Genomic DNA, 13,970 nt, shown 5'->3' with positions numbered 1-13,970 from the left:
AGGGAAGGGAAGGGCCACTTCTGCGGGGTCCACTGGCACCGCTAGACCGCGGTCAGCGGGTCCTGTGACCGGCCTGTGGCAACAGAGAAGGCCCTCATCCTGTGCCCTCCTAACGTGAGGGCACTGCCAACCAGACCAGCTCCCTGGGGAATCCAGATTCTTCGGAGCCGGGCCTGATAAGGGCTGACTTGCTGTCACCCACGAAGCCTGAGAACTTGAGACACTTCTTCACCGAAATTTCTGCCTCGGCACCTCCCCAGCCCGGAGCAGCCGCGTTCCTTGAAAGACGGCATTTTAGCACAGGAATCGCACAGCCGATAGGCAGCTGCCAACACGGGCGTGTGTCTACCGACCGCTGACCGCAGTGGCACCGGAATGGGCCGAATGGACGTCCCCCTTCAGAAATCGCTGCCGGGAAGGTGTACGGAGGCGTCCCATTCCCAGCGCCCTGAACTTTTTGAATGAAAGCGGACAACGGTGGAGAGTTGTATTCGTTTCTCTTTGACTTTATTAGCACACATCAGAAAAAAAAAAATCGCATTGTGTTGCGTGATTGCTCGGGATGGTCTATCCAACAGATAGAACAGAGATCATCGCTAGCTGCCACTGTGTCCTGGGTCATCTCGTCTGTCACTCCTTCTGTGTGTTGGCTTCGAGTATGGGCACGGCACAGAGGACCCGCGCGGGGAGCTGTCTGTGAACCCGCACGCTCTGGAAGCACTGAGAGACCCGACATGAATGTGCAAAGTCATTACAGGTCGGGGCTGGATTCTAATCAAGCTCCACAATACTGCCCACGGCCTACACGGAGCCGTTCCAGAACCTCACCACGATTGCAGGGTGGGCAACAGGCCTACGATTTGGACTGGAAACTTATTTTCAAGTACACTTTGTGGTGAGAAGTGGTTTTCCTGGGTGGAATTTGAGAAAGCCGTGCCAGCCTAAAAAAGGAACGATGCTTTCGTTGTCATCGAAGAGGGTTTTTTTTTTTTTTCTCCCCGAGGTGACTGCAACAGAATTGAGATTTGCATTTTAGAAATGCTGGCCGGCTTGTGGGAAAGGGAGACTTGGGAACAGCTGGTGTCTGGCTCATTGTTACCCCAGATTCCCTCTTTAAAAAAATGTCTGCTTCCCGAAGTCAGAGAAGTGGTCTTTTTTTTTTGTCATCTTTACCCAGCTAGTTGCCTTTCAGCTCTCCAATCCGCTTTCCGTATTTGGCGCCCGCCCTTAATTAGGTCCCCTGAGATGTACAAATATATAAAATGGAATACAACCTATGGAGCAGGAGTTGTGGGCACACGGCACAGCTCTCCTCATGGGAGGGACGTTTGGGCGCGACACGCCAGCATGTGGTGAAGGCAGAGAGGACCAAAGTGCTCCCTAGTCAAGGTCTGCATTTCTTGTGTGTCTTCGGTTACTGAACACCTAGAATTCACATCAGAGTTTCATAGGAGTAAATCGCTACGTTATGTTTACCAATTGGCTCTTTGCCAGGGGGAACTTTTAGCAAGAATGGGGGGGGGGGGGGACAAGAAATTTAAACTTCCTCCCATTCATCACAAAACCAAGTGCGCTGTGGTGGGGAGGGGAGGAGACAGGCTTACATCTGAAAGTGAAATAATGCCGTGAAAGGAAACCATGGTGATGAGAAAGTCATGAGTCCACAGAGGCGATCGCCGACACACACACACACACACACACACACACACACACACACACACGCACGCGCACACGCACACACACACCACGCCGTGGCCTGGACCCCGCTTTTCTGACCGATACACACCAACGCACGGCTGCCGCTTCATCAAATTTATGGAGGTAGTTATATGCAAAAATAAAAATTACCATAAAGTAATATGCTGCATCATAATAATACATAAGTGTGCAAAATGCCAACAGATGGGCTGACCCTTTAACGTTGAATGCTACACAGAGATTCAACCGGATTCGATTCTGTAAACCTTTCAGATGACAAGCTCTTAAGTGAAGCCTCTATACGCAGCCATGGACACAAAGCTAGCATTTCCCCGGAGGACAAGGGTGTCCTCGAAGCTTGGACCCCGAGAGCCTCGCTGTGGACCATCCTGGGTCACATCTGCAATGTGCTTCCTGCCCCTCCCTCCCCCCTTCGGGAAGCCCGGAGAGATCAGACGGGGCTGCTTCTACCTGGGACATCATATCACCTTTAAAGCCCCTCGTTCCTATGTTCATGGTTGCTGGTCTAAGGGAGCTGTTTTTTGTTTTTTTAATTACCCCATAGCATCAGGCAGAAAGTGTACACATTTTATTGGAACAATGACTTCTGTAAACCGATTTCTTGCGAAATAGTGATAAATTCCTATTTTAAAGCTTCTAAAGGTCGTGCTTTCTTTTCCGGGTCATCCAGCCTTTGACTCAGATGATGGCGACTTTCAGAGGACCAGCCGGAGGCTGGTGGGCTGTCTCAATGGTTATGTTATTTATGAACCGAGTGTATGGTAAACACTTGAGAGCAGGGTTTTTGGGTGGGGGAGGATGAATTTAGACAGAAGAATTTAGTTACTGTATGGTAGACAGCTCCCCAAGGAAACGGACTTGGAATGGAGTCTCAGAGACATTATCCTTCCTTCTGGACATAGTTAATCGGGGAGACAGCGTGCCTTGCTGAGCCATCCGGGCATGCCTCGGAGGAAATAAGGCATGACATGGCACGCCGACTGACGGGAGCCTTTTCGTGGTGTGGGAGCTGACCGAGGCATGTACTTAGGTTTCACCCTAAGCACAGACAAGGAACCTACGCTGCCCCGATGCGTCCGGTTCCCCACGCAACCTCCAAATATCTGAAGAAGCGCAAGGGAGCGCCCACATGTTGCAAGAATCAGTCCGGCCGCGTATGCGCCTGCATTCCCTAAACGGGCCGCCGATGCAGCCTAACCCGGGGCAGGGGCGCTTCACCAACGCCATGCCGCTGGCTGGATCTGGGATTTATTTTGGGATATGTATTTTATGGCTCCAAACATCACATGCCATGGAACTAAATAAACTTTTTTTTTTTTTTTTTGGTCAGACCATTTACTTGCGTCATCTGTAACCCTTTTGCAAATACTTTCCCATTACCTACAGCTTGACTCCATTGTTCCCATAAAATAAATCGCAGGGCCCTGGGAAAATCTCTTTCCCGGAAGGCTGAAGCTTGACTATTTGTCATCCCTCTGCTGCCGCCTGGCTTCTTTGCATTCAACGTGACATTGTAAACCAAAGCCAAATGTGAACAAACCATCTCAAAGTAAGTTGGGCTGATTGCCGCACATCCACCTGAACGTGCCTCCTGAAATCGGTTACACAGTCTCTGTAAACATCACTCTGGCATAGTTCATGTATGCATAATGGTTATTCTGGTCAATTTTAAGGGGAGTACAAGTTAGAATTATACCACATTTGCAGAATGAGCACATTCCGTTGTTCATTACATGGGCACATGTATACCTCTGATCAAAAACTACTTTTAAAGTTCTCTCTATAGATATCTTCCCAGGAATAAAAGGCCTGAAGTTCAACTCTCCCTAACTCTCTGCTCTTTCCTAGAACCACTAAAAATTATCTCCCACCGCCTAATTTAGGCATTCTATTTAAAACTACATAAAATAGATTTATGTCCTTCCATTAGAAAGAATAACATCCCCAGGCCATACTCTTCATTTGTATCACAAAGAACATTTTGCTTTTAAACAAACTAATTATCGTATCTATTATCGTAAGATAGGCTCATCATCCCTTTCCCAGCCTCACAGATCCCGACTCACACCTCTTCTACGAGTAGAGTCTGCGTTACCTCTTCCAGCAGGAGCGCTGAGCCCAGCCAGGCTGGGGGCCCCTGCCTTTCTACCCACTTCAGATCCAAAGGCCTATATTCCTGTTAGTGATTGTGGAAGGTGAACACTCAGACAAGCATCTGTGACACTGAAAAACAAAATCCTGACGACACACACTCCCAGGATCTCCATCCCGACCCCTTCGGACACACTTCCACGGGCTCCTGCAACCTCGCACCACGAAAACTCAGAGTGAGGAAATGATGGGTGCCTAAGCGATTCACACACCGGGGGCTGGGTCCCTCCTCAGCTGTTTGGCATGGATCTCCCTCCCCGCGGGCCCTGGCATTGGACATTTTGTGGTGGCTTCGTTGTTTTTGTTTGTTTGTTTGGAAGTGTCAAGAAGCAGTTCTGTGGCACCATCTGCCCACAGACTGGGAGCAACACGCACCTGTGGCATTTGAAAATGGCGTTGGCAACGGCATGACATTGGAAATGCAGATTACACTTACAGTGTCTAGACTTTCCTATGTGTGCTCAGTTACAAGTTAGTGAAGCAAAAGTGTACATATCACCCCTACTGCTATTCTGTTGCTACAGAGCCATACATGGGAAAAAGCAATACTCTGAAAGAAAGACTTTTGTGTTTTGCTCTAGCCTACTTAGCAGCACAGTTTAAGTAAACACCAAAACTGTGGTTGAGATGCTTGTCTTTCCGAAGATGTAAACATCAGTCCCAGTGTCGTAAACTTGGCTGTGTCGCACGAGACAGAGATCGGAGGCCGGACGACGGTCACACACTCGTCACGGAAGCCTGCAAGCAGTTGGAAGGTTTCTGTAATTTCTCAGCTTCGTTTGTTGGGGGGTCCGTGCTTGCTCGGAAGTTGAAGGCCGGGCCGGCGCCGCCATGGGCCGGGCTCAAGGTAGGGTTCTGACGACGGTTACTTTCAACAATGCTCGACGTGTTGGAGGCCAGGCTCTCCCGAGTGCTAGAAGAGTAAAGAGGGTTTGTTTTGTTTGGTTCTGAACATAAATGATTACATAGTGATTCCAGAGGAAGAGCAAACGATGGCGTTAATGGATTTCCTTCGTGGGCTCAGAACGTCACAGACAGACCACCTCCCCCTGATCATTTACATGCGCCTGCACAGCCCCAGCGGCGGTGCACACGTGTGCAAACCAGCAGCCCGAGGCATGAAGGGTCCTCTACAGCTACGTGCACTTTAAATGCCTTCCCCTCCTGTCCCATTCGAGGAAACGCCTTCAGCATTCAGTGTCATCTCTAGCTATTGCATCAGTGTTTTTTTCAATACTCGTAAATATACACGTGTAATGATTTCATTTCAGGCTGGGAACTCATTGATACAACCGCTGCTTTACCAGCTCGGTAACTGTACCCTAATGGTTCTGTCTGCATTCTCCACGGGCAGATTCTGACGCTGGCGGAGCTCAAGCTTGCCATTGGCTAACCTGCTGCGCTGGTGGAAATAAAATTCGTTGTAGACACCTTCACACCTCTGTGTCAAATGTTCACACTTTAGAGAAAATACATTATGTTTTCAGAGGAGGAATCGTAGATGTTACTCATTTGTGAAGTTCACTTTTATCCGCGTACCTCCCCACCCCCAACACACACACACACGCACTTTTGGTAGAAATATTTTATACTTTAAAGGATTCTTGGAGAATAGAAGTGACCTAAAGACTTTAGTATCTTGGTTTCTCTTCATTGTTCTAAGTTAGAAATACCAGAAGCTAGTTTATTGCTCCAAGAGCTTTAGAACATGTAAAGATTCCAAATGTGTGGAGCAATAGCAGGAATAAGGTTTTTTGGCCTGACTGATGGGAACTGAATGGATGTCCATGTTCAAGGTCCTCCATTGGTAATAAGAAACTTACCGGCTTATAAAGAGACAGAAGAAACCATCAGGATGCTCAAAACATCCATCCTCCTGGACAGAGTCAAGGTTTAGAAAACATTTGATGAGGGCTGGTCCCAGGACTGAGTTACGCCTACGGAAGCGAGCTGCAGGTCAAAGGGCAATGGTGGACATCTACTGTCTCCCCGTCTCCTCCAAAACTGAGGGCAATTCTGTCTGAACCCTAGACCTCGGCAGCCCTTACTAACAGGTTACTTCATCCTAACCCCTTGTGGCCTTGAGTTTGCTTCTCATCAAAGAGCCAAGAGTTTACTGTTCAAAAGAAACTATGTTTGTCAACTACCAAAGAGACAGCTAGACATTCCTTGACTGCAGAGGGTACCGGCAGACGGTTAAGACATTTATAGAAGTTCCTCCATTGTGCCTATGGCCAATCTGGGCCGACTACAGAATACTCAGCACATCAGGAATACAGGGATGGAAAGTGCCGGGCTTTCCACTTACCTGGCCCCTTCCCTAAGAAAGCCCACTGGAGGCTTGCCACCCCTACAGCCGAGGCACAGTCAGGGGAGGGAAGGAAGGAAGAAGGGAAGGAAGGAAGGAGGGAAGGAAGGAAGGAAGGAAGGAAGGAAGGAAGGAAGGAAGGAAGGAAGGAAGAAGGGAAGAAGGAGTGAAGGAGTGAAGGAAGGGAAGAAGGAAGGAAGGAAAGAAGGAAGGAAAGGAAGAAGGAAGGAAGGAAGGAAAGAAGGAAGGAAGGAAAGAAGGAAGGAAGGGAGGGAGGGAGGAAGGAAGGGAAGAAGGAAGGGAGGGAGGCAATAAACATGTAGAGCCCAGAGATTTCGTGACAGGTTCCTTCAGTTTCACCCTTAATCCTGATAATATTTTCCCTCAGGTATTTACCGTCCTCACTTTTAACACAGGGAGAGTTACGTGATTTACCTCCTCACAGAGCGACCACGAGGAATCAGGCGTTGGTGAAGAATTTGCACACTGCAAAGCTAGATAAGTGTAAATGATTTCTGTTCTGCATCTAGCATGTAATGCATAAAGTAGCTACTGTGTGAGTTGGTTTGGGAATCCATGGGGGTCCTTTTCTATGAGGAAATACACTTAAAATTCCAAAAAACCCACTTTTAAACCAGCTTTTAAGGCATGGGCTTAACATGTGCCCGCTGTAGGCCAGGCACAGTGCCAGGCACTGCAAACACACCTCATTGCGACGGGCTGCCTACCATCTTGGTAGCTGTCTGTGCTCCAAGATGCCTCTTCGCCACGGTGAACCGACTAATCGTGATAAATACATGCCGTCCTCCAGTTTCCCCAAAGGAGACCTTTCATTGTTGCTGTTAGAACGAGGCATTCTGTGTGTGGCATTCCTATCGAGGGCTCAGGGTATGATGAACAAGTTCATGAAGATGGAGCATTATCAGTAAAAATATCCCTCAAAAGTAAACGCTCTTTCTGAATAAGAGAATTAGTGGTGCCGCCTTGAGGTCTCCGGGTTTAGAGGCAGAAGACCTGAGCCCAGCCACTGGGCTGTCGTCCGCCCTCTTGGAACATGTGTTTCGTGCAGCCCCCGGCACACGGCACACGGCACATTAGACAGTCACATCCCTGGCAGCCTCTGATTTCACATTATGTTCATCCACCAGGTTGGGGCTCAGATTTAGAACAGCAAACTTTTCATGTCAAAAAATGTCCTTTTCAATATTAGATCTATGGCATAGCTTAAGTTTCTATGTTTTTTTCCTTCTCAATCCCCTTTGAGTTTCTAAGAAAACGGACTGAGGAATTCTGGGAATGTGGCTGAACTTGATTGAAAGCTGAATGTGGCAATCACCATGTTTGTGGGGATTTTAATTTGTTTTTTTAGTCGAATCTCAGTTGCTCAGTGGATTATTTACTGAAAGACCCAAATAAATGGCCCACTTAAGATTTCTGTATCTCACAACACTGGGAAGGTATCAGTATGATAATGCTATTTGGCTAAAATACTCCTCACGCTAGTGAGTAAAACTCCGGATAACTCAAATATTCTCCTTTGTAGACTATCCTCACGCATTCGTTAGAAAGGCAGCTCAGTGAATTTACCGAGGTGTACAGAAAATACAGTTTAAAAATGGGTGTAGAAAACCAATTTGTCATCTAGCCTGTAACCAATGCGCATTAAATATGAAAGGGATACAAGGAACCGCTATGTGCTAACTGCACGAAACTTCTGGGTGAGCTACACATCCCTACAGAGAGAATTCTACCCAGTAACAACGGACAGACACAGAGCTAATTTGTGAAAACTCTCCTCAGAGCAACCTTTACCTTCTACCATGACAAAGAACTTAGAGAAATGCAAATGAACTTATTTCAAGAAATAATCTCATTCATAAATTCTTGAGTTAGAACCATTAAGCTACTCGCAACGTCTCCTTTAGTATCTCTGGAGGTCTGACACTCTCCCTCAGCGGAGGTCCAGGGATCAAGAGGCAACGTGAAAGGTTGGGAACCGCTGTGTGAAAAGCATCAGGTGGGTAGAGTCTTATTAAGAAAGAGTGGAACGTAAGGTCCAGGCCAGTAAACCACACCTTCCGTAAGTGATGGTCTTGAACTTCAACCATCCATTACAGACCTTCAATTATGCCTGCATGGTACCCACTGCTAGAAATTCAAGAGGAGAAAAGAGAGTAGAAGAAAGAAATAGAAACAAAATAACTGGTAAATAAGATTTGATTTGGAAAATAGCGAGCAAAAGTTATTACGTAGAAAAGTCACTTAATGGGCCAGTCGTTTTCAGACTGAGTGCCAAGCTCCTTGAGGTCCCTGAGGGCTCTTCAAGGGACGGCAGCAGAAACCTGGGACCCCTGGTCTCTCACCGCTTCAACCAGAGTGCCAGCTCTGTGGTCTGTGTAGATACTGGACTGCCACACGGGTTAACTTGGAAAGAAGGTTACATGACAATAATGATGATGATGATGATGATGATGATGATGATGATGATGATGATAATAATAATCAAGATCTAGTCCTTTAAGAAAAAACAACAGCCTAATATGTGACAAACAGATGAACGATTCCCAATTCTAATTTTGGGATGGTCTGTCCCCAAATTACCCAGAGATACAGTGAAATGATCACAATAGGACTAATTATCATTGTTAATAATGAAAATAACCATATCTGGATACTTGTTAAAATGATAAATATTATAAAATCTTGGGAATCACAGCTAGTGAGAAGTGTCCATCTCTCATCGTATTTCTGCATCTCAGAGTCACCAATCTGGAGTAGAATTTAGGAGAATGAGGTCCCGAGTTGCTCTTTGAGGAGAAGGGAGAGTTAAGCAGGAAAAAAGGAAGTTGCGTAGACTCTCTTGCTTTCTGAACCCCCGAACCACTTCAATGCACTGGATGTGACCACTGAGCGTTACATACTCTCAACTGCCCAGCCTTCACCGAGTCACCAGCACCTCCTAAGAACAAGGGCTGCGACTAGAGGGCCCTGATTGGTTGTGTCAGATCTACAGGAGGAGGAAGGACAGTGCTGGCACGTGCTTTGATCTAAGAGAGCAGAGTCCCCCAATCTTTCTGCAGGAGGAACAAGGTCCATTTCCTTGTGGGCACACGAGTGGTGAGAGGAAGCTGCATGAGGAAGGTGGAGAGGGCCACCAGGCAGCTGGTTACCATGGCAACAAGCTTCTACATCCACTGGAAAGGTTTTGAGACCTGCTTTTACAGTTGACCCTTGAACAATGCAGTGGTTAGGGGTGTTGACCTTCCCCCACCTGCACGGTCAAAAATATGTGTGTAACTTTTGACTCCCCTAAAACTTAACTACTAATAGCCTACTGTTAACTGTAAACATTACTGGTAACACAGCCAGTTAACGCTTATTTGTATGTTATATGTATCATGTACTGTACTCTTACAATAAAGTCAGCTACAGAAAAGAAAATGTCATGAAGAAAGTCATAAGGAAGAGAAAATACATTTACAGTATTTATTGAAAAAAAATCTACCCTTGTCCAGCCGGTGTGGCTCAGTGGTTGAGCATCGACCCGTGAACCAGGAGGTCTACAGTTCGATTCCTGGTCAGGACACATGCCTGGGGTGCGGGCTCAATCCCCAGTGTGGGGCGTGCAGAAGGCATCCAATCAATGATTCTCTTTCATCACTGATGTTTCTGCCTCTCTTGCCCTCTCCCTTTCTCTCTGGAATCCATAAAATAATATTTTGAAAAAGAAAAAAGCGGCCCCTAATTGACCCGGGCAGTCCAAACCCAGGTTGTTCAAGAGTCAAGTGTATATTCTCACTAAAGGGACTCTTGTCCTTGAGCCAATCAATTGATTCCCAACCCCCACTAACTACTCATTCTGCTCAACCTTTGAAGCACTTAAAAAAACAAAAACAAACACCCTTTCTTGACCAGCACGGGGGCAATGTAAACATTGAAGAAAAAATACTGGGAATGTTGGTCTTAGATTGGACTGAGGCAAGTGTGAGGGGGGCAGCCAACCCACCCGTCCAGATTGGCGCTCTCTACAGCTGCAGAAACATTGGTGTCAAGTCCTGCAAAAGAAGCCAGAGACAGGCAGTTAACCACACAGCGCACCAACCCGAACCCTCGTCACAGAGCCGAGCTGTGCCACCGGACGCCTTTCCCAGGTGTCTGCACCCAGCCCGGCCCGGTGGCTGTGTGTGTGCGCGCAGTGCCTCTCCCTACCGTGGGGAGTTGAATCCACTGTCCACCGTGATGCTGCTGCTGTCCATGCTGTCCAGGCGTGCCGAGTGGGTGGTCCTCTGGTGGCCGCTGCTGTCCGTGTCTTTGGGGGCGAGGAGGGTGAGGTTCTTCTCGAATTTCCTCTGCAAGTCTCGCTCCTTCTCCCTTTCAAGGAGCCACTGCATGGTGCCCACATCGTCTCGGTTTTTCTCCTCCTCGGCGGTCTTGGTGGCCCCCTCCTCGGAGTCGTCGTCATCAGACACGTTGTAATAGTCGAAAGAGGCTTCCTGGTTGCCCCCCGGCTCCTGCTGGCGCTGGAGGGCCGGCAGGACCTGCGCGGCCGCGGTGCCCAGGGACGGCTCCAGCTTCTCGCATCGGCCCGCCAGCGTGTCCGCAGGTGCCTTCGGGTGCGCTTTGAGGAGGGACAGGCTGGGTTTGTGGTAGCTGTTTACAGACAAGGTGCTGTGCAGAGGTTTGAACAGTGTGTCTTTGCTGAATATCTCTTTCCTCTTGTCCAGGCTGCTGGGCTCGGCACCGTGATGCTGGATGAGGCGTCCATTGGCCATCCCTTCCGCCGCCGCGCCCGGAGCAGCCGGGCCCCCGCCTGGCCCTGTGGGCGACTCCTCCTTGTGTCCTCCGGGCTCCCTGGAGGAAAGCGGGGTCTGCCTGTCCGACAGAGGCAGCTTCTTCACCCCTTCGGCCAGGGCCAGAGGATCCTGGTCCTCTTTATTCTTTCCCAGAGGCGATGGCGCCGTGAGCACCGTCTCGCTGGACGTGTTGCACTGGAAATAGTCGTCCGTGGCTGTTTTCGTTGGACAAGAATTGAGGTCACCGAAGGACGGCAAACTCTCGGGGGGTTTGCCTGGCTCCAGGAGGCTGCACGCGCTGGACGGCTCCTTGCTGCCGCCGACTATTTCCGGAATACACACCTCTTTATAGCTCGGGGACAGAAGGTGAGCCCTTTGATGAGCGGCCGTCGGGGCGGGCCTTAGCGTGCTGTCGTCAATGTAGGGCTGGATGGGGGTTGGGTCCTCCTGGCTGCAGCCTTCGGCCAGGTCATCAGGCGTCCCCAGAGAGGACGCGCCCAGGGGACCCTTGGAATTGTCCATGGACCTGGACCTCTCCTTGGCTTTGCTGGACCTCTCGTTCCTGGACCGTCGGTCCTGGGTATGGCTGTGGCTTCGGTGCACTTTCGAGTGGGAGCTGCCCCTGGAAGGTTCGGGAAAGGGCATCTCAGTCCTCCTTTTGGCCAGTTCCCCCGACACGTCCCACTCCGGCGTCATGGGGAAGTGGGGCTCCAGCACGCTGGGGTTGCTGTGCATGATGAAGTTCTCGCCTTTGTGCTCGATGATGAAGCAGCCCTCCCTGGGCACCCTGGTCAGGGGGTCGCAGAAGTCATACTCCCGCTCCCCGGGGACGTCCAGGTGAGAGCCGTCGGACGGGTCCCCTTTAGACGCGCGCGTCTTGCTGTGTGAGCGCGACTTGCCGTGCGACTTCCGATGGGTCCGGCTCTTTTTACTCCTCCCGCTGTGATGGGCGGAGGACCCCGCTTTGCTCCGATGCGCCTTCTCCTCCTCCAGCTTCTTCATCAGCGCCGTGTGCCGCATGACGTTCTCCACCGTCAGGTCGGGGTTGATGCGGCGGATGATCTCCATCTCCACCTCCCGGGGGATGGTCGTGGGCGTGTCCTCGTCTCGCAGCGGCCACTCCTCGGGAGGGAACTGGGCGGAGAAATTGGCCAGCTGCTTGGTCTTGTCTTTTTTAAAACTCAGCCGGAAGAGCTTGAGCCCAAACTTCTTGGACTGCTTTTCCCCGTCTTTAGGCTTGGAGAGGGTTTCCGTCTTGTAGGAGAAGTTGACAGTGCTTTTGCTCTTCTCGGTGGGTGGCACCTGGCAGAGGGAGGGCGGGCAGTACGGGTCTTTGCAGTCCTTGGCAGGCTTCCGCTGCAGGGTGGACGCGTGCATGCTGTGCATGTCCTCCCGGCAGCAGTGGCAAGAGTCGCAGTGGTTTCTGGGCAAGGTCCTTTCCCTGACGCAGCCTGAGGCAGAGGGCGTGATGGTTCCGGGCTGGGGAGAGGTGCACTGAGACCGGTCGGGTATCCGCTCGTCCAAGTGGTACCACTTGCTGTTAGTCCTTATGAGGGACGGAGTGATGAAGTACGTCTGCGGGGTCACGATGAAGTAGCCCTCGGGGGTCGGGTAGATCTTCCGCTCCCGCACCAGCGTGTTCAGGGTGTGCCGCAGGATCTCCTGGCTGGGGGTGGGGACACCTGAGAGCGAGGGAACACACTCGTGAGAAGGGGGAGGAAGCATGTGGTGGACTCCCGATTTTTTATTACTTATTTTATGTTCCCTTTCTTCCCCCACGGACCTCGTCTAGCCCGACCTCACCCCCTACCCCAGGCCTTGACCACCCTGCCGCCTGTGCCCGTGGGTTATGCACACATGCATACAGGTTCTTTGGTTGATCTCTTCCCACCCACCCTCCCCACCTTCCCTCTGAGATTCCACAGTCTGCTCCATGCTTCCATGTCTCTGGATCTATTTTGTTCATTAGACTCCACGTATGAGTGAGATCATGTGATACTCATCTTTCTCTGACTGGCTTATTTTGCTTAGCATAATCCTCTCCAGGCCCATCCATGCTATTGCAAATGTGATTCCTGATGCTTTAGTCTGCTGTGTCCCCCCATGATTCATAGAGTCAAGCCCCAAACCCCAACATGATGGTATTAGGAGGTGGGGCCTTCGGTTTAGGGGAGACCATGAGGATGGAGCCCTCAGGATGTGACATTAGGGGAGGAAGAGAGCAGAGCCCTCTCTCTGTAATGTGAGGAAGAGGATCCTCACTAGACAGCAAATGCGTGGGTGCCTTGAACTTGGACCTACTTCTCAGCCTCCAGAACTGTGAGAAACTAATGTCTGTCGTCAAAGCCAGAGAGTCTATGGCCTTTTGTTACAGCAGCCCAAACGGACTAAGACAAAACCCTATTAATCTGGCCAAGCTTCCAAGGATTATCTACAGCAGGTAAAGAGATTTCAAAGGTGTTCATTAACTTTAGTGGGAATCCTGGTTTTCTTTGATGACCCGCATGAGTATTACCACTGATAGGATGGGAAAATACAAGAGCTGGGGGGGGGGGGGGTGGGCGTTAGATGAGGTTAGGTTGCTACTGTGGTTACAAAGCTTTACTAAACCGGTAAAGGCAGAATATTTTTAAATGAGGGGAGACATGAAAAATGTTTTACATGATCTGATAGAAATGAACAAAAGATTTTTTTTCAATAAAAGCAACTAGGGGACAGGGTTGAAATAGCCATCTTGGTATTGAAAAACCAATCTAAAATAGAGGCTCCCATATATATTTGGAGGTATTCTATACTTTTTTTCAAGATTAAGTTTACTGAATAAACTGAATTTTATAAATTACATAAAAGGGCACACGGACTTGACCGTTGTTAATTATGTAGCACTCCCAATTTTCCAATCACCTCCTTCGATGAGGGACGTGATGTGAGCCCGGGTGGAATTCAGGTCAGAGCCTTCTTCCTGGCCTAAGGCAGCAGGACGGAGGTGGGTTTCCTAC

General features: G+C 49.5%; 1 protein-coding gene across 5 annotated transcripts in view; it reads right to left on the bottom strand.

Annotated features, from left to right (window-relative positions):
* Window positions 1-970: 970 nt before the first annotated feature.
* STOX2 (storkhead box 2) overlaps window positions 971-13,970 on the bottom strand; it is a 195,851-nt gene continuing 182,851 nt past the window's right edge. For 3 of the 5 annotated variants that reach the window (XM_036298314.1, XM_036298318.1, XM_036298317.1), the window contains exons 3-4: window positions 10,388-12,653; window positions 971-4,783 (exon numbers count right to left, since the gene is read on the bottom strand). In XM_036298314.1, the coding sequence (XP_036154207.1) occupies window positions 4,588-4,783; window positions 10,388-12,653 (2,462 nt within the window). In that variant the 3' untranslated portion in view covers window positions 971-4,587. Of the gene's footprint in view, window positions 4,784-9,813; window positions 10,234-10,387; window positions 12,654-13,970 lie in introns of those variants that run through there. The other 2 variants (XM_036298316.1, XM_036298315.1) reach the window with 2 other exon arrangements.

This window comes from Myotis myotis, unplaced genomic scaffold (genome assembly GCF_014108235.1).
Source record: "Myotis myotis isolate mMyoMyo1 unplaced genomic scaffold, mMyoMyo1.p scaffold_m19_p_3, whole genome shotgun sequence".
NCBI classification, from domain to species: Eukaryota; Metazoa; Chordata; class Mammalia; order Chiroptera; family Vespertilionidae; genus Myotis; species Myotis myotis.
Note: the sequence above shows the minus strand (reverse complement) of the source record. Positions and strands in the feature narration are given on the sequence as shown.